The 27,628-nt window shown below is 39.3% G+C and overlaps 1 protein-coding gene across 1 annotated transcript; it reads left to right on the plus strand.

Moving 5' to 3' along the window:
• Positions 1–2,626: 2,626 nt before the first annotated feature.
• SLC39A8 (solute carrier family 39 member 8) lies at positions 2,627–25,719 on the plus strand (the record flags this gene model as incomplete). Its single annotated transcript, XM_084204018.1, has 8 exons — positions 2,627–2,803; positions 9,505–9,673; positions 13,714–13,883; positions 14,298–14,420; positions 15,481–15,648; positions 22,012–22,219; positions 22,725–22,909; positions 25,573–25,719. 8 exons carry the CDS (start codon positions 2,627–2,629, stop codon positions 25,717–25,719), a joined length of 1,347 nt encoding a protein of 448 aa, XP_084060144.1.
• Between the last annotated feature and the right edge of the window lie 1,909 nt (positions 25,720–27,628).

Here is a 27,628-nt window from a genome sequence, read left to right on the forward strand (position 1 = left end):
TGACAACAAACAGGGTTTTTCTGACTTTGTGGTAAGAAAATAACAAGTATGATTACAAATCATGCTAGCTTTGATGTGATTAGCTACAGCTTCAGTGAATTTCTTACAAGAAACCCACCTCAGAGAGGTTTTGGCCCTGTATAAGATTGGGGAAGCTGATTAATTTGTCATCTTACCCACTGCCAGTCACCATCTGTGGCCCTGGCACTTTGTGGTGGTAACAGCAACAGGTGTAAGAAAAGCAGGAACCAAACAATAGTGAATCAGGACCGTGAAGTACTGCCGGGCAATACCTGGCTTGCAGTTGTACAAACACATTGTTCCTTCAGTTTTAGAAGGAGAATTTGGCTCTGTTAGTGTTTGCCTAAGATTTATCAGACTTGACATAACAAAGATCTGTCTTTCTGATTAGGTCTGTACATTACAAAAATGTACACAAAAGCTGGAGTTATTCTTCAAGTGCTGTGCATACAGTTTGAAAGGTACACGACCTCTTGTCTTACTGTTAGTGTGCCCTGCTAGTTCTTGCAGGCTTTCTCGGTGACAGACGGTTTAGAAACTTCATATTTCTTTTAAACTAGAGCTGTATGAATGCATCACTCCTTGAGCAAAAAATTTGGCTGCATCTCAGAAATAAAGCAAAATTTTCATTCTGCCAAGAATTGCCAACAGAGAATAAATCTTAATGGAATTACCCAGGAATTCCTTGAACTTTTCAGCATTATGCCAATATAGGCCTAAGAATGAATGCAAATATGAGTTTAATTACACAAATTTAAATGATCTTTTATATTTCTGCTAAAAATGTCTTAAAATAATCAATTTTGAGATAAACTCTTTGGCTTCTCACAACAGAGCACTGACAAATCTTGATGCAACCTGCTTTGATTTACCTCTTATAGCCAGGTTGCAGTTACTTCGAATTCATCTGCTGGTCATAAGGGACTTTCAAAATCTATAATTTTAAAATTTCAGAATGAATGCAATAATCAACTGTTACTAGAGCTGTAACAGCTGTTTATAGAGACACTGAAGAAGAAACTATAGGAGGTGCCAGTTTTGCTAATAACATAGCTGCTGCCCAATGAATGTTGCACTTCCCTTAGCAGCAGGAGAATGTTGTGTTGATTTCTCTGGAAGAGAGCCAAAATGCACATACAAATAGAGAAGTGGGTAGGGTGGAGCATCTTCAGCCTCAGCTGGTGGTAGAACCAGTACAGATAGGGACATTTGGAACAACACGTAGCTGAGTTGTTCTGGGGCTGTTTCAGCTGCCACCAACCAAGTGAGATGGAAGTGTGAAACTATATCAGTGATTCAGGCTTTAATTCAGAAACAGTGACAGGTTTTTCAGTATTAGAATTAATATTATTGTAGCTCTCTAGATTTTCTTCCCCCCTGCCCAGTTGTAGGTTATGCTTCTGGCACGTTTTTCCCCTGCTAGATGCTTTGACATTGTGGCGTGGCAGTTTTTATGAAGGATTTATCTAAATCAGTTCTGCTGCTCACGAAGTATATTTTTTAGCCATGCCTCCTTCATAGTGCTACTACTTGGCACAGACAGTACAAAATTCTGGTTTCAGAAAATTTGGAATCTTGAACTGTGCCTCACCTCACGTAATTCAGAGTAGTTCTACAGTGATCTAAATGAGAATCTTAAAAAAAACCAAACCCAAACCCTTTGAAAACACACTGTCTCTGTCCACTACATGAATATGTAAGAAATTTTGTAAAAGGTAGTTACAGGATAACTTAACAGCACAGATCTTTGCTAAGCTGGGGCTGCTGTCCTGCAGCATGAGCATTTTTATCTAAACCACTTGAGCAACAGCCCCCAGGAATACACCTGTGACCAGTCACAATTTTCTCTGTTTGTTAAAAAGCGTAAAATGAAATCACATGGTTTTTTGTGCATTAATCCTGCCTAAAAAGGTAGACTAGACACAAATCTGTGCCTCAGCCTGTGGGAGGGAGGGGGCCTGTGAGAAGCAGGTTTCCTAGCTGGCTGCCAACCGAAGGACTCATTCCAAGGTCCAGGAGCCTGGGCTCGGGAGATAGTGTTGGTGAGGTGTGTACGGCGGGGCCGTACCTGTGTGCCTGGCTGGGCCTGGACCTTGGCCTGCGTTATCCCTTCTGCCTTCATGCAGAGGGTCAGGGCGGCTGGGTGAGGGGCAGACGGGCAAGCTGGGGCTGTGTCTGGGAACGGCAGCGGGGCCATGACCCTGATGGTTGTGTGACTCTTGGCCCTGGGCCGGGGCTGGTGGCAACCGGGACTTTCGCATCCTCCCCAGCTGCCCGCGCGTGGGCCGATCTCGGACGGCCCCGCGCCACCTTCTGTGGTGACACAGGGTGGCGGGGAGCCCGCGGCTGCCCTCAGCCCCCGGGCGGCGGGGCTCCGCGGGCGCTCCGTCAGCGGCCTGGCCCGACAGCGCGGCGGGGACCGAGCGGCGGCTCCGCGCCCCGCCGGGAGCTCCGCGGCGTCGCCGCCCGCCCCGCGTCCCCAGTACGCCCCCCGGGGAGGGGCCGAGCGGGCGGGCCCCGCTCCCGCCCCGCGGAGCCCGTGGGCAGGGGCGAGGGCGGCGCGGCGGGGCTGCGCCATCCGCCACACTCGCCGCGTCCCGCCGGGATGGAGAAGCAGCTGCCGGGGCCGGACAACTCGACGAGCTTCGCCGACGATGTGCTGCGCGTCTTCGGGGCCAACCACAGCCTGTCGGCCGGGCAGCTCTCCGCGCTGCTGCAGCGCCTGGGCGCCGCGCCCGCCCTGGGCTCGGCGCTGCCGCTCGCCCACCTGCACCACAACCAGGTACCGGCACCGCCACGGCCGGGCTGGAGCCAGCGCGCCGGGCCGGCTGGGCAGCTCCGTGGTGTCTTAAGTCTCGCCGCCCTCGTGTTTCCTCACGGTGAAGCCGGGAAGGAGGGAGGGAAGGAGGGAGGGAGCAAATGTCTGCTGGCGCTCGGGGCTCGGGTTGCGGGCAGAGGTACCGGCGCGGCGGTGAGGGCAGCTTGAGGTGCGGGAGAAGCTGCCGTGCCTCAGGGAGCTGCTGCGGCGCGGGCTGCCCCGGGATTGGCTCTCCGTCCTCGTTGCTCGGCTCTTAAACTCTCTCTTTTCGCGATTAAATAGCATCTGTCCGACAGCACGGAGTGTATGAGTGTTTCCCTCGAGAGCTGGATAAACAAGTCTTCAGGAACGGTTGAAATACAGTTGTCATGAGACAACAAAAACTCGATTATACAAACAGGTCTGCTTGTGTAAGAAACTTTTTCAGACATTTTTACATCTTTTCCTAAGTTGAGTGCAAAGTGTACACCTATCGATTAATCTACCAAAAGCTTTTTAAACTGTCTGGATATCACTGGAATATTACTTCTCTTTAAAACACTTGTACTCTGTTTAATGTCACCATAAGAAACTCAGATCTCTCTGGTACTTTTAAAATATGTGTAATTTCACTTACCTGGACCGTCCTGGACTGAATGTGTTTCCTTGAAGGAATTTGTTTCCTTGAGATTGGTGGCGATTTCTATATGCTCAGAAATCAGAGGCACAAAGTTTGTCACAAAAATTAAAGGAAAGCAGAATGGCTGTTTTCTCTGGTTTGATTCCACTCCCTGAGAAACAGAAGAAGGATGGCTCTAGGGACCTTGAGAGTTGTTTTTTAACATGGAATTAAAAGCTCTTTTGCTTTTTCTGTGAAGGAGACAAACCTTGAATAAGCTCTCTTTGTTTTAGAAAGGTTTAATTGGGACTTAATTGCCCTGAAATCAATGTAGTATTCAGTATAAGCATAGCAATGTTTGCAGGAGTCGCAGCTTTCAAATCTCACAAACTGGTCACTGTTCCAACTCAGTGTGTTACAAATATAAACATTCTCAGCCACACATGCTAACTACTAGTTTGCAGTGTTGAGTATGTCTATGAAAAGCAGCTTTCTTTAAAAGGGCATAGAAATGAGTAGATTCTTCAGTCCTTCAGGTTTTCTGTCTGCAAAAGCACGTAGCTCTCGTACGCAGGCTACTGAAGGGGAAAAATAGTAATTCTCTTATTACTATGAATGCATGTTTCTCATAAGTAACTTGAAGTTTAACTGAAACAATTCTTTTACAGGTGTGTTCTAATTATGTTCATGTTGAATTATATCTAAGGTATAATACTGAAATGATTTTCGAAATGAAAACTGCTTTTTTTGCTGAATTAGTTGCATTCTTTCTTAAAATTGGCCTTATGGCTTCTCCATCAGCTTGAGCCATTAAAGCAAGTGCGTTTTGATCTCTCATGGATGTCAGGTATGTCCATGACTTTAGGCAGATGGCACATGCAAATGCAGACTCACACCACTTCAATCTTGTGTTTTTAAACACTGAGTCTTTGTGCTTACAAGTTGATAATTCAGCATCTGCTGGTTATGACAGAAGACATGAAGTGGCCTAATGCAAGTTTGGATGTTGGAAGGCATCAGAGGCCTAAGCTCTACTGATTCTCAACAGAGGAAAGTGAATACCTCTGGAAAGTGATTCAGGTCTTCCTCAAGACATCTGAATCCATTCAGGCTGCATTAAGTGCCTGACTGTAGGAGGGCAGAAGGTTTATCTTAGGCTTCCAGTTCTTAACTTCTGTGTCCAGACCTAGTGGGATGACTCCCAGGCTTTTCTTCCAATCAAGATAACATACCCTGCTCTTCAGAGAGTCCCTCATTCCAAGCCTGAAGGAATTTTTAGTGGAGAGCTGGTCTGCAAGGGACAGGTAATATAGCACCTGGCAGGAAGGAACAGTCTCTGTAATGTTATCCCAGTACTAGTGTTTAGTTTTAATGTCTCATTCACAACTATTTTGGTAAGCCTATTAATCTCATGAAAAGATCCACAAGAAGCTCATCCTTTTTATTAAAGATTAAAAGTCTGGGTGTATAAGCCAAAAGAAGATTGATTTATTTCTGTTTTCCTTTGATACCAGGTTGACTTGAAAAGGGAGAATTAAAAAATTATTTAATTTGTTGGTGATAGTGTTTGTGTGTATACTTGTGTAGGTGTTTGTGGTAACTTGTGTCCCATGATGTCAGTAAAGATGCTAATTTTTTCAATGTAGAAGAAAAAGCCTGGATTTTTTGAGCGCCCTTTTTGAATTTTGGATGTAACTATCTCAAATTTCTTCTGCTTTTGGTCTCTTATTGCTTTAATCATGCACTTTTATAATTATTTTTATTTTGTGTTTATATTTTCTTTTCAATTTTTCTGTCATCACCTTTTCTTAATATGTAAGCTAAGATTCCTTGTCAGAGAAATAAGTGCTAATTGAGCAAGCACAAATACTGAGCAGTGCTGATTTTTTCACATTTTACTGTGGAATTGCCACACATTTTAGTCATACTAATAGGGTTAAAATTAGCAATTGTAGTCTAATAGAGATGATGGCTTGCTATTTGTTCTGTATTTTACATTATTAGCAAGATTTAAAAACCATGAAACCATACTTATCTTCTGTCACTGAATTCATTGTAGTATGGCAGCCATGCATGTGTGTGGCAAAGGACTAAATGACATGCTCAGAATTTTTGGTCAAAAAAGGTAAATGGGCATTGGAAAGAAGGCTTGTTAATGTCACCTTTTTTTAATGCTTTGATGTAATTGGTAGGTGCTAAAATCATGCTCCCATTTCCTTCTTTGGCTTTCCTAAATCTGTATTTATGCCAGTCTAGATGGAATACCTGAATACTGTGTTTTAATGTGATGCATTTTGTTTTTTAAACAAAACATTTTGACAAAATTAAATTCATTTTTTATTAATATTTGTAATCAGATATAATTATTTTTTATCTCAGGATGAGTCAAAAGTTTAGTACGTTTAGTAGCTAGACTAGAACCAGGCAAGTATATTCTTTGATTTGAGGATTTTTTTGGTAGTTTTTCACTAGTTACAACTTGTCCTTTTGAAAGAATGGAGACAAGAATGACAGAGTTAGGGTCTTGATCCAACATCATGACCTGGTTTTGCCTGGCCAGTGAGATGCTAAATAGACGTAGTTGTTGTACCCTCTAAGTGTCTTATTTCTACAATATTTACAGTAAATTTCAGTATTTGTGGACAGTTCTCAGCTCCCAGCATGGACAGCTGCCTTGCACATATCCTGGGGTGTGTGAAATCCCTAAAGCACATTAGTGCATTTGAACAGTTCCATCTGACTCTTTCTCATGGAGTGCTGCTTCTTGAAGGAATGATCATCTTCATCATCCAGTTTTTACCTGTCCTAAGTGACACAAAGGTGTTACCACATCAGCATTAGATGCTTTCATTTCTTGCAAATAAGTTGAGGAAGGCAGAGCTGTATGTCTCTATTTTGCCTTATCCATGCTCAGACTAAGTTAAAAAAAATTAGGCAGGGAAATAAAAGCCTATTAAAGAGGCATTCACTGCATTTGTTGTTTGCTGTTGCTACTGTGCGACCCACTGCTTGGCCCGGGGTGGGCTGGGCGCAGTGCAGGATGCTGTTCAGTATTTTAGTGCTTTACATGTGGAATGCTACAGATAAAAGAGGTAGGGCAACGATAAGAACACAGCAGAAGATCACAGAACAGACTGATGCCTTTAAAAGGTAGTTATTACTGTAGCATTTTTTGCTAATTTCTCCAGCTAGAGGAATCCCATATTGTTTGATTATTTTTGGGAGAGTCCTTACCAGGGTAAAAGTAAACATCTGTTTGAATAACCTAGTTGATAGTTTAATTTTTTCTAAGTCTCGGTGTTCTGTAACTGTGTAAAATCTATGATTAAGCTCCTCCTCAGTTTTGATGAAAACATTTTTAAAGTTACTTTTTAACAGTTCAGGGATGATCAGTTTTGTTATATATTTTTTGCAATTGTTTACTAAACACTTGGCGACAGTCACATTACAGGAAATCCTCTCACCTTATCACTGTGATAAGGTCTTGCTGTACAGCAGGGGACAGACACAACAGCAGGTTTGGTGAGTCAGGACATCATTTTCAGTCCCCTGTTCCATGAAGCTAAATTTTCTCTCTGATGAGATGGTTCATCAGTCTTACAAAGTAAATATCTTATGTTTTTACAGCAGTGTGGCTGTGTTAATGTATTTATTTATCCTGAAAAGATAAATGCAGAGTTTTGCAGCGTGCAAAACATGCCTTGCTCCAGTCCAAGGCTTCTAAAAAATTCAATAATTTAATTAATCCTTTAATTGTGCTGGTGAACTCATGCAAGCTTGCTTTTTAGCTCTTGGTTGTATGTAGGAGTTTACTGGGAGTATGAGGTGACTTATAACAATGAATCATTTATAAGAATCATTATCCTCTGGGTTTGTCCCTGATCAAAATAATAATAGTAATTAAATACAATGCTGTTTCTCAATTTCACATGGAAGAGCTCTTCTATCATGGTATTTCTCACCTCTGTATTTGTGTGTAGGCAAAGTTACAATTGTCAGGTATATTAATTTATGCTGTGTCTCATTTAGTTTCTCTCCATTATCTGTTTTCCTACCTACAACATCTTTGGATTTTTGTGAATGAATGTTAAAACTAATGTATTGGTATTTTAAAATGCTAGTATTCTATTTTGTACCTTAGGAATGAAATAGTTAAAGGTGATTTATTTCAGAGATAGTTATGTTGTAAATTCTCAGCTCTTACTGGCTCATTTTTCTGACCACTTGTCCAGAAATGGCTCCATGAGCTGGTAAATAAGCACCATACAGGAACTATTCCTGTAGACCACAACTACCCTCCCGTTGTTTTGCTGTGGGCATATTAGCCATATATTTCGTATTATTCCAAAATGCAGACTTAACAGTAAAATTATTAGACACATAGCCAGTTTAGAAAGCTCCAGTGGTTTGTGTATTGGCCTGTTAAAGACTGTATCTTCAGTGATTATTTTTTTATTCACTACTTTCATGTTGGTTAAATGGAGCAACATGTTTTAAAGCAAAAAAACACCTTCTTTTATAAGCTCTATTTATTTTATGCGTGATACCCCTTTGACATTAGCATTGAAAACATTGACATTGAAAGATGAAATTATATGCTCTTTGCTTCTGTATATTTGAGTCCTTAGGGTCTCATGGCATTAACAAAATTTGCACTTAGGTTTAAATTCAAGCATGTGCTGGAGTACTCTACTAGATTGGCAGAGTTAACGAGGAAGGACAGAAACATCCTAGATGTAATTTAGCTAAAGTCATTGGCCTGCATATTCTCTTCCTCTAAGCAAATCAAAGTCACATTCTGGTGATGAGTGCATGCCTTTCACCTTTTGGAGAGTAACAAAAATATTTATTAACAGGAGTGGAAGCAGCTCTGATGAAATAAATGCCTTGCAATTGCTCTGGCTTATCTATCGGAGTTAATTGCCTTATAAATAATAATGTTGAATTATTGGAGACGTGCTGTGTAATCTGAAGGCTGGCAAAACTGAGAAGAGCAGGGAGTGACCATTCGTGTTTATTTTGCTAAGGCTTCCAGTGCTCTCTGCTTGAAATCATACTGAGACTTGCTACAGGGAGGGTTATGCTGGAATTGATGTCTCAAATGGAAGAAAACATTTGATTTTTTTGGTCTTGAGACTTAATCCTGGTATGTTTTTGTTGTGCAGCAATAACTGCACGAAACTATTGTGTACATCCAAAAAAATAACACTATCCCTTATCATTGTAGGAAATAATGTAAATGAACAGAAAGTGTTAGATGAAAGATTTCAGCAGTTTGGAACATTTTACATTAAAACACTCAATTTTTTCTGTAGATGTATCTTTTATAATACTTTGTGGTTTTTATTTTGTCTTTTTGGTTGAAAATGACAAACAGAGGAACTAGCCTTGCCTTGCCCCTGGCCTGGTTTAGCACTGCCAAGTACATTTATTATTGACCCATCAGTCAGCTGTTATGTCAAGCTAAAGGCAAAGTGAAGATCCCAAACAGGAGTTTATCTCGTGGTTTTACAAGACAATGTTTGCCCTTAAGAGTTACTGCTGTAAGATGAATGAAAAATGTTTGGCTTTAGACCATTTTTAAGAAGTTAATTTGGGGAGATAAATAAGAAGTGTTGTTGTAAAGTACAAGTGGTCACTTACATGAATAAGCTCGCCCTGAATTACCAGCTGTTTTCTGGCATATTCTGTTGCTGAGATTTTAACTGTATCTAGTCTGCTCTTAAATTGAATTATTTTGTAATTACATTAAGTTTTAAGTACTTTGAAGTTATTTTTGCAAGTATATTGTGAGGTTTAACTGTCCGAGTTCTCAGGGCAAAAGATCTCCAAATGTCTCTTAAAAGGTGGTTTATTGATTTGTGATTTATCTAACTTTAAGTACTTTGAATCATTCCTGCTTCACATCAAGCAATCACAGTATTTTCATGCACAATGTACATTGTGTAGACTTCCCTGAAAATGCATTACAGTACTTTCATGTTGTAATTCTTGGATTTCTCACTGTATGTCTTATTGTTTGGTTTGCATTCATGTGTTAAGTTGTCAAAATCCCTTTTGATTTCAGTGCTTGACTGGTGAAGAAGTCTTTTCTTTGCATGGGATACCGAACGACAGTCACATATCAAATTCCAGCTTCTCTACGATATGTCCTGCAGTTTTGCAACAGCTAATTTTTCACCCATGCGATCATCAGGAAAGCTTTGTGGACGCATCTAAACCACATTCTTTGCAAGGTTAGTTACTATTACTTGCATGAATGCTGTGACTGGAGTGGGGGTTTCTTAGAGGAACAGTAAGCATTTATCTATAAATAACAGGAGTGTCTTGTTTGGGAAGATATGGTTTCGAAGAGGGAGCATTAACTGCTGTTTTAGGTTAGCAGACTATCCGAACAAAATTGGTATCTCTTGATGGTGATCTACTTAAAATTCTGTAAGAAAGGTGAAAGAACTGACTAGAAAGTTATGGAATATTTTGCCCACTTAAGAAAGAGTCTTTCTGACTTGTTTTGCTTGGATAATGCTTTGTGCCTTGAAACATAAGGACTCATAGATGGTTAATAGAAGAGAGGATGAGCGTACAGAAGGGAAGTTTGTGCAGGTGGTTTGCAATGGGAAATTAAACTTGGTGGAATCTGCATGTATGGAAGCAGGTAGAGTTAGAATTACGTGGGCTACATTTGAGTGGGGTTATTTGCAGGGGGACTGTCAGGTAAGCCAGTGACTGTTTAGTGAGGAAAAATACTCACATTCTTTCCAAATTCTGACTCCTGTTTTCATGTCATCTTCTGCGATGACCCCTCCATGAGGAAGATTGTTACATGGTTAACTAGCCCTAATCTTCTCCCTTCCTCTTTTTCTCACTCTTATTTTTATATTTATTGTGCACAGAACTGCACAGTGCATTAAAAAGCATTGGACAGGGAATATTTATCTGATTAAAGAATTCACTTATTGCACTAAAAAAGATCAGATACAATACAAGTCAGTATTCCAAAGGAACTTACTGTTCCAAGGGAATCACTGAATTAATGATAAAAGTTAGGATGTTGGATTAATAGCACCTAATGTCAGTATTTATAAGAAGAGATACAGAAGTGCTTTTTGCAACTTTTGAAATACTAGTATTAATAACACTCTGATTAATATAGGTGATAATCTTTAATAAGAATTAGAGATCATTCCTAAAATATAGCTGTGTTTTGCTGTGTCAATGAAAGATTAGAATTCTGATTGAGTAATCACTGAAATCATGGCACCAATTTAACATGACTGCTCTAGATTGCTTTTATGATATGGAGACACATATTACCAAGAAGACCATTAGATCTGCATTGGAGAGTAGGGTCTGTTCTCCTTTTTTTTTTTTCTTTTTCTTTTTTTTTTTTGGGGGGGGGGGAGGGGGTGCTGGTTAAGTAGGTTGAACATGGAATCCTTGACCTACAGTTAACCTCCCAAGCTACTTAGACCATCCCTCTTGCTTTTCTTTTATCTGGCCAGCTCAGAAGCAATGTCCAGCTCAGAAGCAATGTCCAATAGCCAGATAAACAAGGCAGTCTTCTCCCTGCCCCTCCCTTGGCTGCAGTACAAGAAATCTGCAAGGCCCCTGGTTAGGGCATTTTAAACCACTGTGACACACAGTGGTACCTGTTTGAACAGAGATTCCTAGAAAGGCCCAGTGCCCAATGAAGCTGTTGATTTATACACCCCCACTCTATCACAAAGTGAGTCTGTCAGTAGCATTGAGCCCAGATGATTTCAATTACTGCCCATGGAGCAAAATCCTCCATGCCTGTTTGCAGCTGCGCCTATGTGAATTTTCTCCCCAGGGACCCCCACTCTCTTAATAATACACTGTATTCCAAAATACTGGTGGACAAGACGTGCAGAAGGAACCAGTCCAATGATCTTTACGAGCAGCTACTCTGAATAAAAAATAAGTGATGCCAAAGTAGAGTAGAAGTTGGAGGGCAACATATTTTAATGTCTTTTGTCCTGGGATTTGGGCACACTCAGCTCCTCTCCTTGCTTGCTTCTTTGAAAGATAATAGGGAGGTGTATGGAAATATATCAAACATCTGAAACTGCCCAGTGGCATTTGTCATGTCCAAGACAAACACTTGCTGTGTCCTCTCCTTGACTTCTTCAGAAAGGTATTCATGCACTTACTTCCTCTTTCTCCTAGGACAAGGTTAAGGAAGGGCCTGAGCCTGCCTGTTCGTACAAGGAGCTGTGCTGAGCAGCCGTGTTCTAAGGAGAGCATCTTACTTGCACTCCTGCAGTTCTGTTTTTTGGATTTCTTGTGTTTTTGGGTATCTTGCCTCTCTCTTTATTGGGGCTACAGTTTAAAGACAGAAAGAAAAATAGTAGTTAGCGAAAATTGACTGAGCCATCAGTCTCAGGGGAAGAATTAGCGGTGCATCTGAGTACCCTGCTCTGGTACATAAAGTCAGGCTACCCAGCTTTCTGAGATGTATGGACTTATGAAGAGACTAGTGTGGATGGAGTCCTAATGAATAAAACCATTTTAAGGCACATAATATTGTGAAATACAGTCCTTAATGCAGGAACTTTAGCACCATTGGTTGTCTTGGAATTTTTTCAGCTCAGTGTAAACTGTACATTTTTTGTACAGAATATGGGTAGGTGGCCATGCACTAAACAAAAATACTCAAATATATGTCTATAGTAATCCCAAACTTAGTGTTTTCTGACTCATGATAACACTGGAAACCCATTTATTATAGATTTGATTTCAAAAATATACTTACAATCTTAATTGCCATTTAGTTTAATAAAAATTAATCTATGTAGCTTAGTGAATCTACCCATATCTAGTTGTTTTTCCCTCTCTCTGTGTAGCTCTCTCAAAATTGGCAAATGAATGTTGTAATTAGTGTTGATACATCTGTAAATGCTTTGAATGTTTCTAATGGTTTCTGTTCTTAACATGATATGAAATGAATTTTATAAAAACATTGTGACCCTGTACGAAGTAGAGCATCCCAGTTGCAGGTGAGGAATTTAGCTTAGTGTGTTTGCCGGTTGTGTTCCAGGAAATAATATCAGACCATAATCTGATCTGTTAGTTTCTGCTATGCAGAGAGGAATTTGTGGTGACTTCCCCACATACATACAAGCTTATAATGATACACCTTTCTGGATTATATGAAACTGTTCTCTTCGAGGCAATATTGTGTTGGCATTGATAATTTTTTGTGGTTAATTTTTAAAGACAAACTCTCTGTCTGTTTGGATTACTTTGGATTACTAGTTCTGTGGTGTTACTTGGGCTGCTCTTGTACACCTCTTTAGTACAACTTATAGGATTTGAGATGTCACTAGGGAAAAAAGTTCTCTATAGAGGCACAACTTTGTGAGTGCCTACGAGCAGCAACAACCACACCACACCTCTCCAATCTATAATTCAGGCTCCAGAATAATTATGGTACAGATTTGTGCAAGTCCTGGTGCCTGAACACTAAATATCTGAGATTATGCTTATGGTGAGGGAAACAAAATTATGCTGAACCCTGCTGCATTTACTGATTCTTAGGGAAGGTTTTTGCCATTGCATACCTAAATCACATATCCTTGTTTCTAAACCTAGAACCCCTTTTTAAATGCACTTTCATTTCTCTATTGTAATTATCTCAACTATCAGATATCTATCACCTCATCTGTAGAAAAACAGTGATGGGCAGCATTTTCAGCCAGCAGAATTTCTTTGAATGACAGGAGGAGGGAGGAGGGTTAGGAACTAAGATATCACCTCAGGGTGACTTGAAGGAGTCATCCTTTTTCAGGAAGGATTTTTATATCTGGTACAGCCAAGACAACAGTCTTTTTATCATGGAGCTTCTTAAAAGTAAATGTTGATCGGATCTGACGCTGGGACTAGTAAGAAGTTTTGTCTTTTCTCTTTGCTATAGCTGCTTGAACTGTTGGCCTAAGCCTTAATTTTTACTCTTCAGTGACTGTAGAGAGACCTCATTTATATTACCCGCAGTTAGGCCAGCCTGTATATTCTACTAGCATGGTTTCCATTTTTAATATGATTGTCCCAGAAAGTGTTTTCAGATATTTCCTTTCTGCAGGTATGCATCTTTACTGTCTATGCATTTTAAGAATTTTATATTTGTGAGTTGTAATTTCAGCCAAAGAATGACTCTTTTACCAGTTCCATACCAATTTAGCAATTAAGAGAAATCACGAGCAGACGGAAGTGGGTGTTATACTAAAATATTTTGTATTTCTCTTTTTTTTTCCCACAGTTTGGGGATTTGGGTTCCTGGCTGTGTCTATCATTAACTTGGCATCACTTCTGGGATTGATTTTAACTCCTCTCTTAAAGAAGTCATATTTCCCCAAGGTTTTAACTTACTTTGTGGGTTTAGCCATTGGTACTCTCTTTTCTAATGCAATTTTCCAGCTCATTCCAGAGGTAAGCAAGGGGAATCATTATTTGATAATAATAATGATATATATAATTACTATATATAATTATATTATTTGATAATATAATTACATAAACCATTACAGGTTTGCATGCTAGTTTCTGAAGATCTATGTCTTGTTGCTCATTGGGAAGGACCAAGGGCTATTCTGCCTCTAAACAAAAAGAGATAGTCTGGATAAAGTTGTAGTGAACTTTAATAGGCTACACTGTTAACATATTGTCCAAGTTCAAAAATTGTAATGATATCAGACTCTCTTACAATTTCTGCTCATGGAAACCAATGGTTGGTGTAGAGACAGTTTTTGTAATAGAAGGGTATCTGTGCAGTGTGGTGTTTGTTTTTCTGGAAACGTACTAAGATTACAGACTAATTTGCATTGCTTTTTTCTTCACTCTTAGGCATTTGGATTTGATCCAAAAGTAGATAACTATGTTGAGAAAGCTGTTGCTGTGTTTGGTGGATTCTATATTCTCTTCTTTGTGGAAAGGATTCTTAAAGTGATACTAAAGCTCTATAACAAGGTAATGAAACCTATCGCTAACTGATTGAGCCTTGCCCTAAAGTACCGGTCATATTTTGTGAGATACTTGCTAGATGGATAAAATGTGGGTTTTTTTCCTATTTTGACTGAGGAATTCAGCCTTACTGTGTATTCTGATATATCTGTTTAAAACCCATATGAATAGGGCAAGAAATCTCACTTTTTTGAGAGAGTTACAAGCAGCTCTGTGAATGGAATCCAGATGTGAGTGTGGTCTTCTCTCTTTGGTATATATTCCAGTTGCTCTCCCCAGCCAAGTTGTTGCTGTGGTAGCTAAATGCATCAGAAAAACAGGGCAATATATAAGAGGTGGGGAGAATGAAGTCTGCCCATGGAGCTCCTCCTTGGGCAGGAGAAATCAGTGTGACAAAAACACCTTCTTGGTCATCTGCAAAGTGCAGCTGTGCTGATAGGGCCGGACTCTGGTGTTCAGTAACTTCAGCTCTGTGTTACCCCAAGCTCTGGTACACAGACCTGCTCAGTGAACAGTGCAGTTGTCTCCCCTTGTCTAGAGTTCTGCTTTCTACCCCTGTGTCAGAGTCCTTGTCTTCTGTGTGTTCACTTGAGTGTTGCTGATACTGAAAAGTGTTGCTAAAGTGTTGCTGATACTGAAAATTATGATTATCAACTGTCCCTCATGTGCAATAGCTAGAAATAGAAAAAATAAAATTTTCTGTAATTATGTAAACAGATGAAGGCTAATGAGCTCTATTTGACAAGCAACCATGAATATACAGCAAATGTTGATCACTTTTGGTCAGGATGGCTTGGGATGTTCTACATAAAGGTATAGAAATGAAAAGTCTCACATGTTTTCTGATTAGCTAACAGTAAGAGATAAGTTAGGAACTTAGACGTGTTTGGAGTTAATTAAAAAAATTAAATGTTCACTGCTGCTCATTTCAGCAATCACTTGGTGTGGAAAGGAAGACAGCATGAATATGATCTCCCACCCACCTTTTCCTTCTTGTCTTTATTTTCTTACATTGCTATTTTGCTTTTGTTTTAATTAGCTACCTACTTGTTTATTTTTCACCTAGACTGGCCACAACTACTTTGAAAATGGAGAAGAGAATAATTCTCAGGATAAGACTAACTCACCCAAACTACCCTCATCCAGCAATGGGGGCGCATGTTATGCAAATTCAGCTGTCATAGAGAGCAATGGAAATCTTGGTTTTGACAGCATCAGTGTGATCTCAGCACAGGTATGAAAATTGTGTCTATTTATTTTTTTTTCCTGCCAATTATATAAGCATTTCTAAGAGGAGATTTAATATGAAATTTTATTACTTTTGTTAAGTTTTTGTAGACTTACAACTTATAATTTGGTTGAACCCTATGAAAAAAAATACTAGGGCAAGCTTTGGGGCAAGCTTGAAAAAGCTGAATCATGCACTCAATTTGTAGCCAACAGAAAGGGCTATGTTATATCAGTGCTGGAATGGGCTGGACAGAGAGATGTATCTAATCAGATTTGAACTTGTATTTCTTTGGGGTAATTTTGGTTTTGTTGTTGTTACTGTTTTGCTTAAAGAACAATGGTGTATTTTACTGTTGTGATAACGTTGATCATACAAAATGATCTGTAATTTGTTCCTGAATACATAAAGCTGTTAAGTGTGAGAGCCTGGCTCTACGAATCAATGATTAAAGAGAAAAACTAGCACAGTAACTTTCAGGCTGTATGTTGTGAGCACTGCTTGTGATAACACAGTGTATTTGGATTCTGTGGGAATCACAGAGGTGATATGTTGAGACACAAGCGACTCCTCCTGGTTTTAGTATTATTATGTTTCAGATTTGTTCTCTTTGTTTCGTTGTATTGGTTTTCATACTGCAAATACAACTTCCTTCTGTCTGAGAAGAAAATGGAAGTAGGAGGAGAAAGTTTTGTGCTTCTTTAGTCTTTTTCCATGTGTAGAGAGGAGCAATATTGTGCAAGGAGGACCAGTACTGTGCCTTATTAAAAAAAAATTAAAAACACATAGTAAAAAACTTTAGATGTCTTAAGGAAGACTTTTTCCATAGAAGAGATTTTTGGTTTGCCATCCATTTTTATTAGCCAGTTAAGTAAGTTGTGGGGAGCAGAGAGGAGCAAGCAGGAGAGCAAGCCAGAGGCAGTCTCTAACAATCAGGTTAAAATCTGGGAGTTCTGCATTGATGCTGCAGGCTCACAGGGCATTTGATGCACACAATTTAAAACACTGAAATTGTACTTGTCCTTACCCTAGAAATGTCATGAAGTGTGGTGGATACTGAATGTCTTAAAAACTAGAAGAAACGCACTTAATTATTAAAATTACATGGGCAGCAGGAGGGAATTAGTATTACGAGTGTCCCTAAGTTTTATTGTGTAGATTTGTAAAACAAGTAAAAGAAGCCTCTGCTCTCTGCAGAGACAAAACCAGTGCAGCCAGCAGGACTGGGGAAGTAATCATTCCCCTGTGGCACTGCTGAGGCGGCACCTTGAATCCTGTGTTCAGTTTTGGATCCCTCACTACAAGAAAGACCTTGAGGTGCTGGAGCATGTCCAAAGTAGGCAACAAAGCTGGTGAAAGAGTTGGAGCATGAGCCCTATGAGGAGCAGCTGAGGGAGCTGGGATTGTTTAGCCTGGAGTAAAGAGGCTTGGGGGGACCTTATCACTGTCTGCAACTGTTTGAAAGGAGGTTGTACCACTTGGGGGTTGGTGTCTTCCTTCCAAAATTAAGTGACAGGACAAGAGGAAACAGCCTCAGGTTGTGCTAGGGGGGTTGAGATTGGATGTTAGGAAAAAGTTCTTCACGGAAAGGGTTGTCAAGCCTTGGAACAGATTCCCTGGGGAAGTGGTGGAATCAGCATGTCTGGAGGTGTTTAAAAGGTGCATAGAGGTGTTCCATAGGGATATGGATTAGTGGTGGACTTGGTTAATTAGGTTAAGTTGGACTCGATGGCCTTAGAGGTCCAACCTAATCATTCTATGATACTGTGTAGCAACAAAAAAGCCATCATTGCTCTTGTCCTCCTCCAGTGAGGTTCAAAGGGCCAGGTCAGGGGAGGGCCAGTGTGGTGCTTTGGGGCAGTTAGGGTAATGACAGGAGGGTCGGGATGCATTCAACTTTACAAGAATGTACTATTTAGGGCAAAACCATTTGGCATAAGCTAGTGTGTACCCAAGAGAATTTTAATGTGTCCTCATAATCAACAGCTTGTTAAGGAGGGCAAATAGAGAGTAGTCAGAAATCAAAATGAAGGCTTTAAAAAGGAAATTTGAAGCCTGATTGTGCAAAGGTGTGGTAACTGTTTTCAGCCATGGGGATCCAGCTATATTCTTTCCTTCAATGCCAGAAGAAATTGACTGTCAGAGTAAATGTTTAATTAGTCACCTACTTTCTGTTTTCGCTTACAGCAGTAAGTGCAACTGTGGAAACCTTTGTGCTCTACTCAAAGTTTGTATCTACTATGCATTGAAATATGTCTTGAAAACAGAAACTTTGAAAGAAAGTTATTTCAGAGACAAATTGCTGAGACATCTGTGTTCTTGAGTGCACACTGTTAGAGCTGTACAGCAAAACCTTACAATGCCTTTATTTGTTGCCTGGTGGCAGTCAGGATTCCTTCTTGGTCCTGTGGGCTCTTCCAGCGGACATGTCTGGTTCATATCTGAGGGACTCAGGCATGCATTGGAAATGGCAACAGTAATCTGAGTTATCGTAAAATAGTAATCTGAGATATTGTAAGAAATAAGAGTGTCTCTGTATAATTTCTTAAGTTTGGGAATGAAGGAGAGGCCATTACTTTTTTAAAAGTCTCCTATTTTTAAAAGAGCATAAATACCAAGGATGTCTTTGGTTTACCATAAACTATGGAGATACAAATAATGTAGAACTGCACTAATAATTAATAAAAATTAAACCTGATAGTCCAGCTGGGTATTACAGAGCTCCGTAGCTGGCTACTCTTTTAATGCATGCTAAACTACCATGACAAAATGGAAATAGTCCAGAGGAGACAGACATTGCTAATTTTTTGCTTTGGAATCCTATGTGTTTGTAGGGTATTTTGTCAGTAGTCTGCTTTATCTTAAACATGAAGAATATGTATTACTCATTCATCTATTTCTAGTGGATACATGATCTAGTAAACTTCATAATGTAAATCCAGAAAGGCAATTTCACTGTACTTTATATAATTTAGAAAAGTTGTCAAGACATTATTTAAAATGGATTACATATAAGAGTTATGATACTTCAGAGCAGCACAGTAAATGTAAATGGCAGATTGCGATAGATAGATAGATAGATAGATAGATAGATAGATAGATAGATAGATAGATAGAAAGAAAACAAAGGTGCCTCATAAACTGAATCCTAGTTTATAAACTAGTGGTTTCTTCATTTTGGAAGTTTGAATCAATAAAGTAATTTTTAGAAGTAAATTAATACTGGTACCCTGAATTAATTGCAATTACTTTATATTTTCTTTTTGGTGGAAAAAATGAGTGAATTATTTAAAAAGAAAATTTGTGTATTAGATCAAACTCCCTTTCTTCAGTGAAGCTAGAAACATGTGCAAGAAAGATGATGTGCTTTAGGCAGAAATCAGGATGATCTACAAAACAATGCTTCGTCCAGTTTGTAGTCTACTTGAAAGATGGTCACCAGGGAACAGAAAAAAATAAACAACAGATCTTTACCTCAGGAAGCTGGATGAATTGGTGGAAGAGTTTTGCTAATTGTATTTGGGTTTTCTTATACTCATGTATTTTGGGTGGCTTGCTTTGTAATACTTCTTTCTTAAAGTGAGGTTCAGCTTGTCTTCACGGACTGAGAGAGAGATCTATTACTTGTAAATTATCCTGTCTCAAACAGAAATAGTACAGGTACAAATTAATAATCTCAAAAAAATGATTGGCACTGCTTGTGTAAGAGGGAATGTTGAGAGGTAAAAAACTAAAGGTAAGTGTGTAGTACAAATCTAAAACCTATGTGTTTGAATCACCAGGGAAACTCCTGACTTTTTGACACCATTGCTCATTTTTGCATCATAAAAGTGTAATTTCGGAACTTCCTTGACTGAATAGGGGCTGCTTTGTGGCAGTTTTGGCACTACTCAACCAAGGCTTTATTATCTATGAGTTCCAGGCAGTGCAATAGGCACCTGACTCAGAAATTTCTGACCTGAACTTTTGTCCTGCCCCAGGCCAGCTCCTAAATACAAGAATGTAATCAGATAAGAGGCCTGTAAGCAAATCATGCGACAGTCCTTATAGCCCTGTCTTTAAAGATTTTGCAAGGACTTACGATCATTTTATTTCCTTGAAGTTAAAAATCTCTTTGCCTGGTAGCATTTGCATATGGCAAAACTGAACCAGTTTGCAATGTTGTTTTTAATAACTAAAGAAAATTTGTTGGAATACTCTTTGGCCTTCTCCTAAGAAGAAGGAGATGTTCCTCTATATCCTTCTACTTCAAGAAATGGAGATGTGTGTGGCTCAGGGGAGAGCAGTGGATATTGCCTGCCTTAACTTAAACAGTGGTTTAGATAGTGTCTCTCACCACATCCTCACAGGCAAACTCAGGAAGTGTGGAATGGATGAGTGGACAGTGAGGTTTATTGAGAACTGGCTGAATGGCAGACCTCAGTGGGTCAGGGTGTAATTGGAGGCCTGTCACTAGTGGTGTCCCTCAGGGTTCAGTACTGGGTCCTTTATTATTTAACCTATTCATCAAGGACTTGGTGAACTTGCCTCCTGAGCAGTTCACTGATGACACAAATCTGTGAGGGCTGGCCAATACCCCGCAGTGCCGTGCAGCCCTTCAGAAGGGTCTCAACAGGTTGGAGACATGGGCAGAGCAGAACCTCCTGAAATCCAGCAAAGGCAACTGCAGGGTCCTGCACCTGGGAAGGAATAACCCCAGGCACCAGCACAGGCTGGGGGCTGATCTGCTGGGAAGCAGCTCTGCAGGGAAAGACCTGAGTGTCCTGGTGGAGAACAAGCCTTCCATGAGCCAGCAGTGTCCTTGTGGCCACGAAGGCCAATGGCATCCTGGGGTGCATTGGGAAGAGCATTGCCAGCTGGTCGAGGGATGTGATCCTGCCCCTCTGCCCAGCCCTGGTGAGGCACATCTGGAGTGCTGTGTCCAGTTCTGGGCTCCTCAGCACAAGAGGGACATGGAGCTCCTGGCAGAGGGCACAAAGGCTCCAGAGGAGACTGGAGCATCTCTTATGAGGAAAGGCTGAGGGAGCTGGGTCTGTTCAGCCTTGAGAAGAGATGACAGAGGAGGAAACTCATCAGTGTCTATGAGTATCTGAAGGGAGGGTGTGAAGGGGTTGGAGCCAGGCTCTGCTCAGTGATGCCCAGCAATGGGACAAGAGACAACAGGCAGAAACTGATGTACAGAAAGTTCCACCTGAGCATGAGGAGGAACTTCTTTACTGTGCAGGTGACCGAGCAGATTGCCCACAGAGGTTGTGGAGTCTTTCTCATTAGAGACATCCAAGAACTGCCTGGATGCAATCCTGTGCCATGTGCTTGAGGAGGGATGTTGGACCAGATGAGCCACTGTGGTCTCTTGCAACCTTAACTAATCTGTGATTCTGTGTTGTGTATGTCTGTAGGCACATGTGCATATATATTACTGCTTATATATTCCAGTAAGTAAGCACTAGTTAATGCTATATAAGCAATTTTTTTTAACGGGGGAAATACTATAATGCTTGCAAATATTCTGTAAACACAGTATGTGTGTATAGAAATTAATCAAATGGGTGACCAAGAACTTTTAGGGGAGCTTAGTTTGTGCTCGCAGTTAAAATGGCAGTTCTTCTATATGTGTTCAGGTTTTTCATTATTTCATGGCACCACATGTATAAATTACTTCCACTTCTGGGGAGAATTAGTGAGATCCCTGGAGGGTATGTGCACTGCAGTTTTATATTAGCCTGTTGATTTCATGCTCTGAGCCTTTAATTGTGCAGTCAAAATTAGCCACCGCTGTTTTTATTAAACATTCACTTTGTAGAAACTAATTTGAATAGCTGCACTTGACTATCATTGCCCAAAATTAGAAATAAACTTTATGGAATATCAGAATATGTCTATACTGTAGACACGTTCTACAGTATAGACCCATCATATATATCATGCAGATAGAATTCTGTTTCTGTTGTAGCTAAGTATGTCTCCGAGACCATGATGTGGTGCCAGTTGTTTTAAATACAGTTGCTACCAGTCACTGAGATTAGATCCTTCTAACTGTACATGCTTATGTAGAGGTCTGACAGAGAGTCCAGAGAGACATTCAGACCACTGTGACCTGAATTGCTTCCTGTCTCAGCTAAAGGGCATCCAGGTGACACTTCGCAGTCAGAAGGGCGATTGGCTCGTGCACACCACCTTGTTGAAACAGAAAACATTCGGTGCTTCTGCTGTGCCATTTGCTTATTGGACAAAGCAATTGGGTCTCTATATGCAGCAGTTTATTATGCTTGAGTTTATACTTGGCATTCATTTAAAGACAGAAGCATGATTCATTGACTTCTTTATTCAGTGATTTGTGTAATTGTTTTACTCTATTTTTTTTTTCAGGAAGGAGCCACCCAAAGCAGCTTATGCAAGTGTCTTAAGGGGCGTCCACTGTCAAAGATTGGGACCATTGCTTGGATGGTGACCCTGAGTGATGCTGTACATAATTTCATAGATGGTTTGGCTATTGGGGCTTCTTTCACTTTGTCTCTGCTTCAAGGGCTCAGTACCTCCATTGCCATCTTGTGTGAAGAGTTTCCTCATGAACTGGGTAAGGAACTTCATTGCACATGTTGTTTGCTGTGGAAATCTCTGTTGTAGGTGGTTGTGTTGGCGGAAAGTTGGCAGAGGCTGAAAGAAAGTTTAGACAAATTAATAGAAAAAATATTCATCAAAAAGTTACCAAGCACCAAAACACACATCTGGCACAGGAAGTTCCCAAGTGCAGGTGGGCGGGAGCTGGGAGCATATATTGGACAGGTACTAATTATCCTGTTTATATATGGTTCATACAGTGTTGTATTAATTAATTTTAAACCCAGAAATCATCATAGGTAGTTGTGTGTTCCTGTGCTCTTAGCTCAGTCTTGCATCACTATTTATTTAGAATATTCCGGTTTCCTTAGTATTGAAGGGAAATCCTCATCACCTATTTGACTGAAGAAAAACAACACAGGGTTATGTGTATACAAATAATGTCTTCAGACTACTTTTGACATCAGAATAACCACAATATCATTTTCTGAATATGGTTTTCTCTTTTTTTATTCTTTTAGGGGATTTTGTCATCTTGCTTAATGCAGGAATGAGTACTCGGCAGGCTCTGTTTTTCAATTTCCTGTCTGCATGTTCTTGTTACATTGGGTTGGCCTTTGGAATATTAGTAGGCAACAACTTTGCTCCTAACATCATCTTTGCTATAGCCGGTGGAATGTTCCTGTACATTTCTCTGGCAGACATGGTGAGATATAATTTCGTTTTCAGTTATTTATTTCTCTGCAAAAAAAACGTATACTTCGCTAAGTCTCTCCAGCAGAATTTTCTCCTTCTCCTACCAGTGATTAACAATAATAATAATAATGATAATAATAATAATGATGATGATCATAATGATGATAGAATATCATAACTTAAACCCTTAATGGAGGTGCACAGATAATTATTGTTACTGATAGGTGAGATTTCATAAAGCCTCACCTATCCATAAAAAGTTATGTTTGTTCATGAAACACTGAAGCTTTTCACTTCATGATGTGATTATTGAAAAGGAGTTTTAGACAGAGACAAGCCTTTCATGAATTTGGCCTGGTTTAATCAAAGAGTAAAAAGTGTATAAACTCTTTGTTTCAGCATTTTAAAGTGTTGCATTATTTCACCTTATTATTTTAAAATGTTTGTTTGTCTATTTAAAGCATGTTGTGAAGGAAAAGGTAAACAAAATAAAGTTAAATATTAAGTTTTGAGTTGAATGAAAGGTGTTGTGTAACCACAGTGATGATTTAAATTCTGTCCTGATTTAAACCAAAGAGTGCCAGCCTCATTTTCATGGTTCGGACAAAAAATTTTGCTGAGTTCTATTCAAAATAGTCTGTTTACCATTTTTTTTTCAAAGTGCTAGAAGATATAAGGAAAAGAAATTGTGCTAAAACTCAGATCATACTTAGACATTGGATTCAGAGGCACTTAGCAATATTCCATAGTTTCCTCTTACGATGATGTTTTGTCTCAAAACCAGAGGGATCTTTCAAGAGTTTTAAGTTTTATTATGTTTAAGTCAGTGTTGTAAGAACAGGTGCAACAGCTGTAAAGGTGTTTGCATCTGCCACATGAGAATCCATTTGAGTGCAGAACTGAAAGAGTGAGGCCCAAATCTGAAAAGATTTGAGACCCCAGTTTGGTTCCATGTGCATTTAGGAACTGTCATATATTTATAGTGACTATTTCATTAAATACTGTTATAGTTTAGGTAACAGTATAGGATTTAATGTGTTGTTAGAGTTATAAACAATGTAAATAGTTTATTTCATAAGCTTGTGTACCTTAATTGTTAATGCTTTTTGTTTAGCTTCACTCATATAATGAATAATAATGCACTGAACTCTGATGTGTAAAATTCATGGCATAAATTTATAGTGACTCAAGTTTGTTATTAAATCCATCAAAGTAGGTAACATTCTTTTCTTTGTATCTGTTGTTCTGTTCTCTCTGTTCCCCTCTATCTGTCTCTCTCCCTGTACCCTCCTCTCTTTCTTTTTATAGGTTTTTGGATTATATCAGTTACCTATCTGAATTTTTCTTCCCCCTGAAAAGTCTGAAATAGGGTATTGAAGTGCTTTGTACAAAGATCTGGCTTTCCACTTTCTTACGATTTTCACACACTTCTGGTTTGCTTGTCCAGAAGCAGGTAGGATTAACTGGAATGTCATGCTTTCCTCCTTTTCTTTTTGCTGTTCTTTTTTCTGCCAGTATTGGCATAGTCCAACCTCTGCCAGTAGGATCGCTGAGTGGGGAGGCTGTGGGCAGGTGGGAATGTATGCTGAGGTGTGTGCACAGATGAGCCTTGCTGTATGGCATGAAGTTAATCTGGTTTTGCCCTGTTGTGCAAGAGTGTGACGGAGCTCTGGAACCATTTCTGGGAAACTTTGGGCTCTTCCCGCTAACCTTAGCCTGTTCTTCAAGAATTGCAGTACCTTCAAGAGCTGTTTTTGTATTGTGAGATTGAAGAAAGATACAGTTTTGGAGTTACCCAGCCTGAAGACTTCCTGACTAGGACTGAAATAAACTGTCTTCATTGTATTCTGGTTATACTATTCTCAGCAGAACAGGAGAATACTTTAAGGCTTATTTCTCAAAAGCCACTGTAGTTGACTTTGCCTGCAGCAAACACATATCCTGAATCATCTCATGCAGGGAGCTTCATACCTGTGCTCTTCTGCCATCACCTCCACTAGCTCCAGAGGCAGTATCTTTGTTTCTGCAGTTAGCAGCCAATCAGTCACCCTTTGCTCTTGTGTTAACCATTGAGATGTACATTATGGAATGAAGAATCCCTTCATGGCACTGTAATGTCATATTGCATCTGTTACCATCAGTTTCACACCAGTAGTCTTCCTCTTCTTCCTTGCTTGACTGGCGAGCCCACCAGACCTTCCACATGTGAAAGATTTCTGATTTCTGAGGGGTTGCCTGTGTTTTCATTTTCACTTCATTTTCCTTTAGATGAAGCAGAAGAATCCTAATCTTCTGTTTCCCAAACAAGGATTTCTCTTTTTAGCAGTTAAGGAAGAAACAAAACATTTAGCAATACAAGGGCAGCTGCTCCTAGCAGCACATGGACCAACAATTGGAACCTAGGAGGCTCCTAAAATCAAAAAGGGAAAATTTGCATGAGACACAGCCAGATGAAGCCACAGTAGAGAGGAACAAAACACCATTTTATCTTACCATCCTTGGTGGAGTGGTTTTTCAGGGTAATTAGGGTGATATTTTCCTGTGACTGCCTTCACCCCCTGTTAGTTTTAATATTCAGTCTGAAGTAGAAATACAGTTCAGTTCTCAATGCCTTAAATTAAGGCATGCTACCACGAGATGGCAATACTTACCTAAAAATATCCCTTTTTTCAGTTCCCAGAGATGAATGATATGCTGCGGGAGAAAGTGACGGGAAGAAAGACGGATCTGACGTTCTTCCTCATTCAGAATGCTGGTTTGCTCACAGGATTTACTGCTATCCTGCTGATTACCTTGTATGCAGGAAATATCGAGCTGTGAGAATGGAATCAGGAGTGGAGGCATCAAGCAAATTGCAAATGGAAGACACTTGAAATCCATACAGGGACATTCATTTCATCTGCTCGGTTTTGAAACGGTAGCAAGGCCCGTCCTGTCCTTCTTGCCTCAAATACAGGAAATTCTTCTTTAGGACTTGCAGTTGAACCAAATAGTAGGAGCTGTCACCTCCTGAATGATGCCAAAAAAATTATGCTAATATTTTTATTTCTTCTTAAAATTATCAGACATATCTGAACTGTCATAGAGGAAGGGTGTTACTTGGCCAGTAGAATTATGCAATACATGCAGCTACATGCAACTCCAAGACCAACTGAAAGCTGAGGTCTACAAGGAAGATGGGTATTTTAAAGAAAATAATACAGTTTCATATAGTTTTTTAACTATGATGAAGGCAAGCAGTTTCAAAACTGGTTAATTTTTATGACTTTTGTTGCAGGATTTGTCTGTGTAACATCTTCATTCCCCACCAAAAAAAAGAAAAAAAAAACCAAACCATTTCAGAGTAGGTACTAATGAAGCTAAGATTTTTAATTACTAATTAACACTGGAAGGAAAGATACCAGTTCCTGCTTTTGATCTTTTCTCTTTATAAGTGCACTAGGGAATTGTTGATTTATTTTGAGAACCACTTTTTTTAATTAGAGGGAACCTGTGTTAAATTTATGACTGTTTATCAACTCCATAATATTTTAGAAACATTGAGTACTTTAAAAATGTTCAAGTATTGTGTATTCTATGAAAATAATAAAGTTTTATACTTAAGTTTCCCATATGACCCCTTTAAAAATCAGTTCTTTAGTCTTACAAAGGAGAATTTAGGAAAAAAAAAACCTGCTAAAATCAACATTCCAGTATGCTTTCTTCATAATTTGAACAATTTCTTTGTGTGCAGTTTGATGGAATGAAATGATAATAAAATATACAAATTCTTACCACAATCTGTTGTGTGTGAACTTTCTAAGATCATGTTTATATATATATGAGTTCTTCTGAAATAAGCAATTCATCTACTCCTTACTAATCTGTTGTAAGATGAGCCCAAGGAAATTCATTAAAAAATACATTCCATTTGAATCACCACTTTGCTTTGAAGGAATTGTTGTTATTCTCCAGTAAGTTACTTTTTTCATTGATTTTTAAGCAAGTTTTACAGCTTCAAAGGAGATACTGGTTTTTGATGTATTTCCTTGCTGTAGGAAGGTGCAACTATTTTAAATTCTTTATTACATTTTTTTTTCTACCAGGCAAAGTATTTACTTTAATACTTTATTTGAATCTCATCTGTAATTACCTTAGGAAAAAATAACTTCTTTAAGTGTCTGTTTAATAAAAGCTTTAAGGCAAACTGCACAGGAGTTGTAAATAATACTTTAAAATATGTTGTGTTAAAATGTAAATATAGTAGCCAGTGATACTTGCTGTATGGAAAAATACATTCATTAGTCATTTTGTGCCCTCTAAGCTTCTGTGAAGAGTCCACCGTGTCTTTTCTTTAAGTCTTTCTTTGTTGATTTCTTGGATATAAGCTGTTTGTAAATGTTGGTCTTGTGTATGACAATGATGTGTTATAGTAACTATGAATGTTCATGGACTTCCTAAAACAATGTGACCATTCCTAGTTCATGAGATTATTTTAATAATATGCTTGAATCATACTTTTCACCTTTAAATCCAAATATTTGCAAAGGAGACTTGATTTTTGTTAATTCCCTAAGGAAGAAAAACTGAGACAAGCAAATCATTGGAATAACCTACTTTTAGATCACAGAGCAGACTAGAGATGGAGCAAAGTCTGATTTTGACTTTGTGTGCCTGAGTGTAATCCTTTAGTCACAAACCAAATTGCCTTTTCTGCTAGCGGGATATTCAGCACATAAGAAAGCTTTTT

The sequence above is a fragment of the Fringilla coelebs genome, assembly GCF_963513975.1.
Source record: "Fringilla coelebs genome assembly, chromosome: 4".
Classification (NCBI taxonomy): domain Eukaryota; kingdom Metazoa; phylum Chordata; class Aves; order Passeriformes; family Fringillidae; genus Fringilla; species Fringilla coelebs.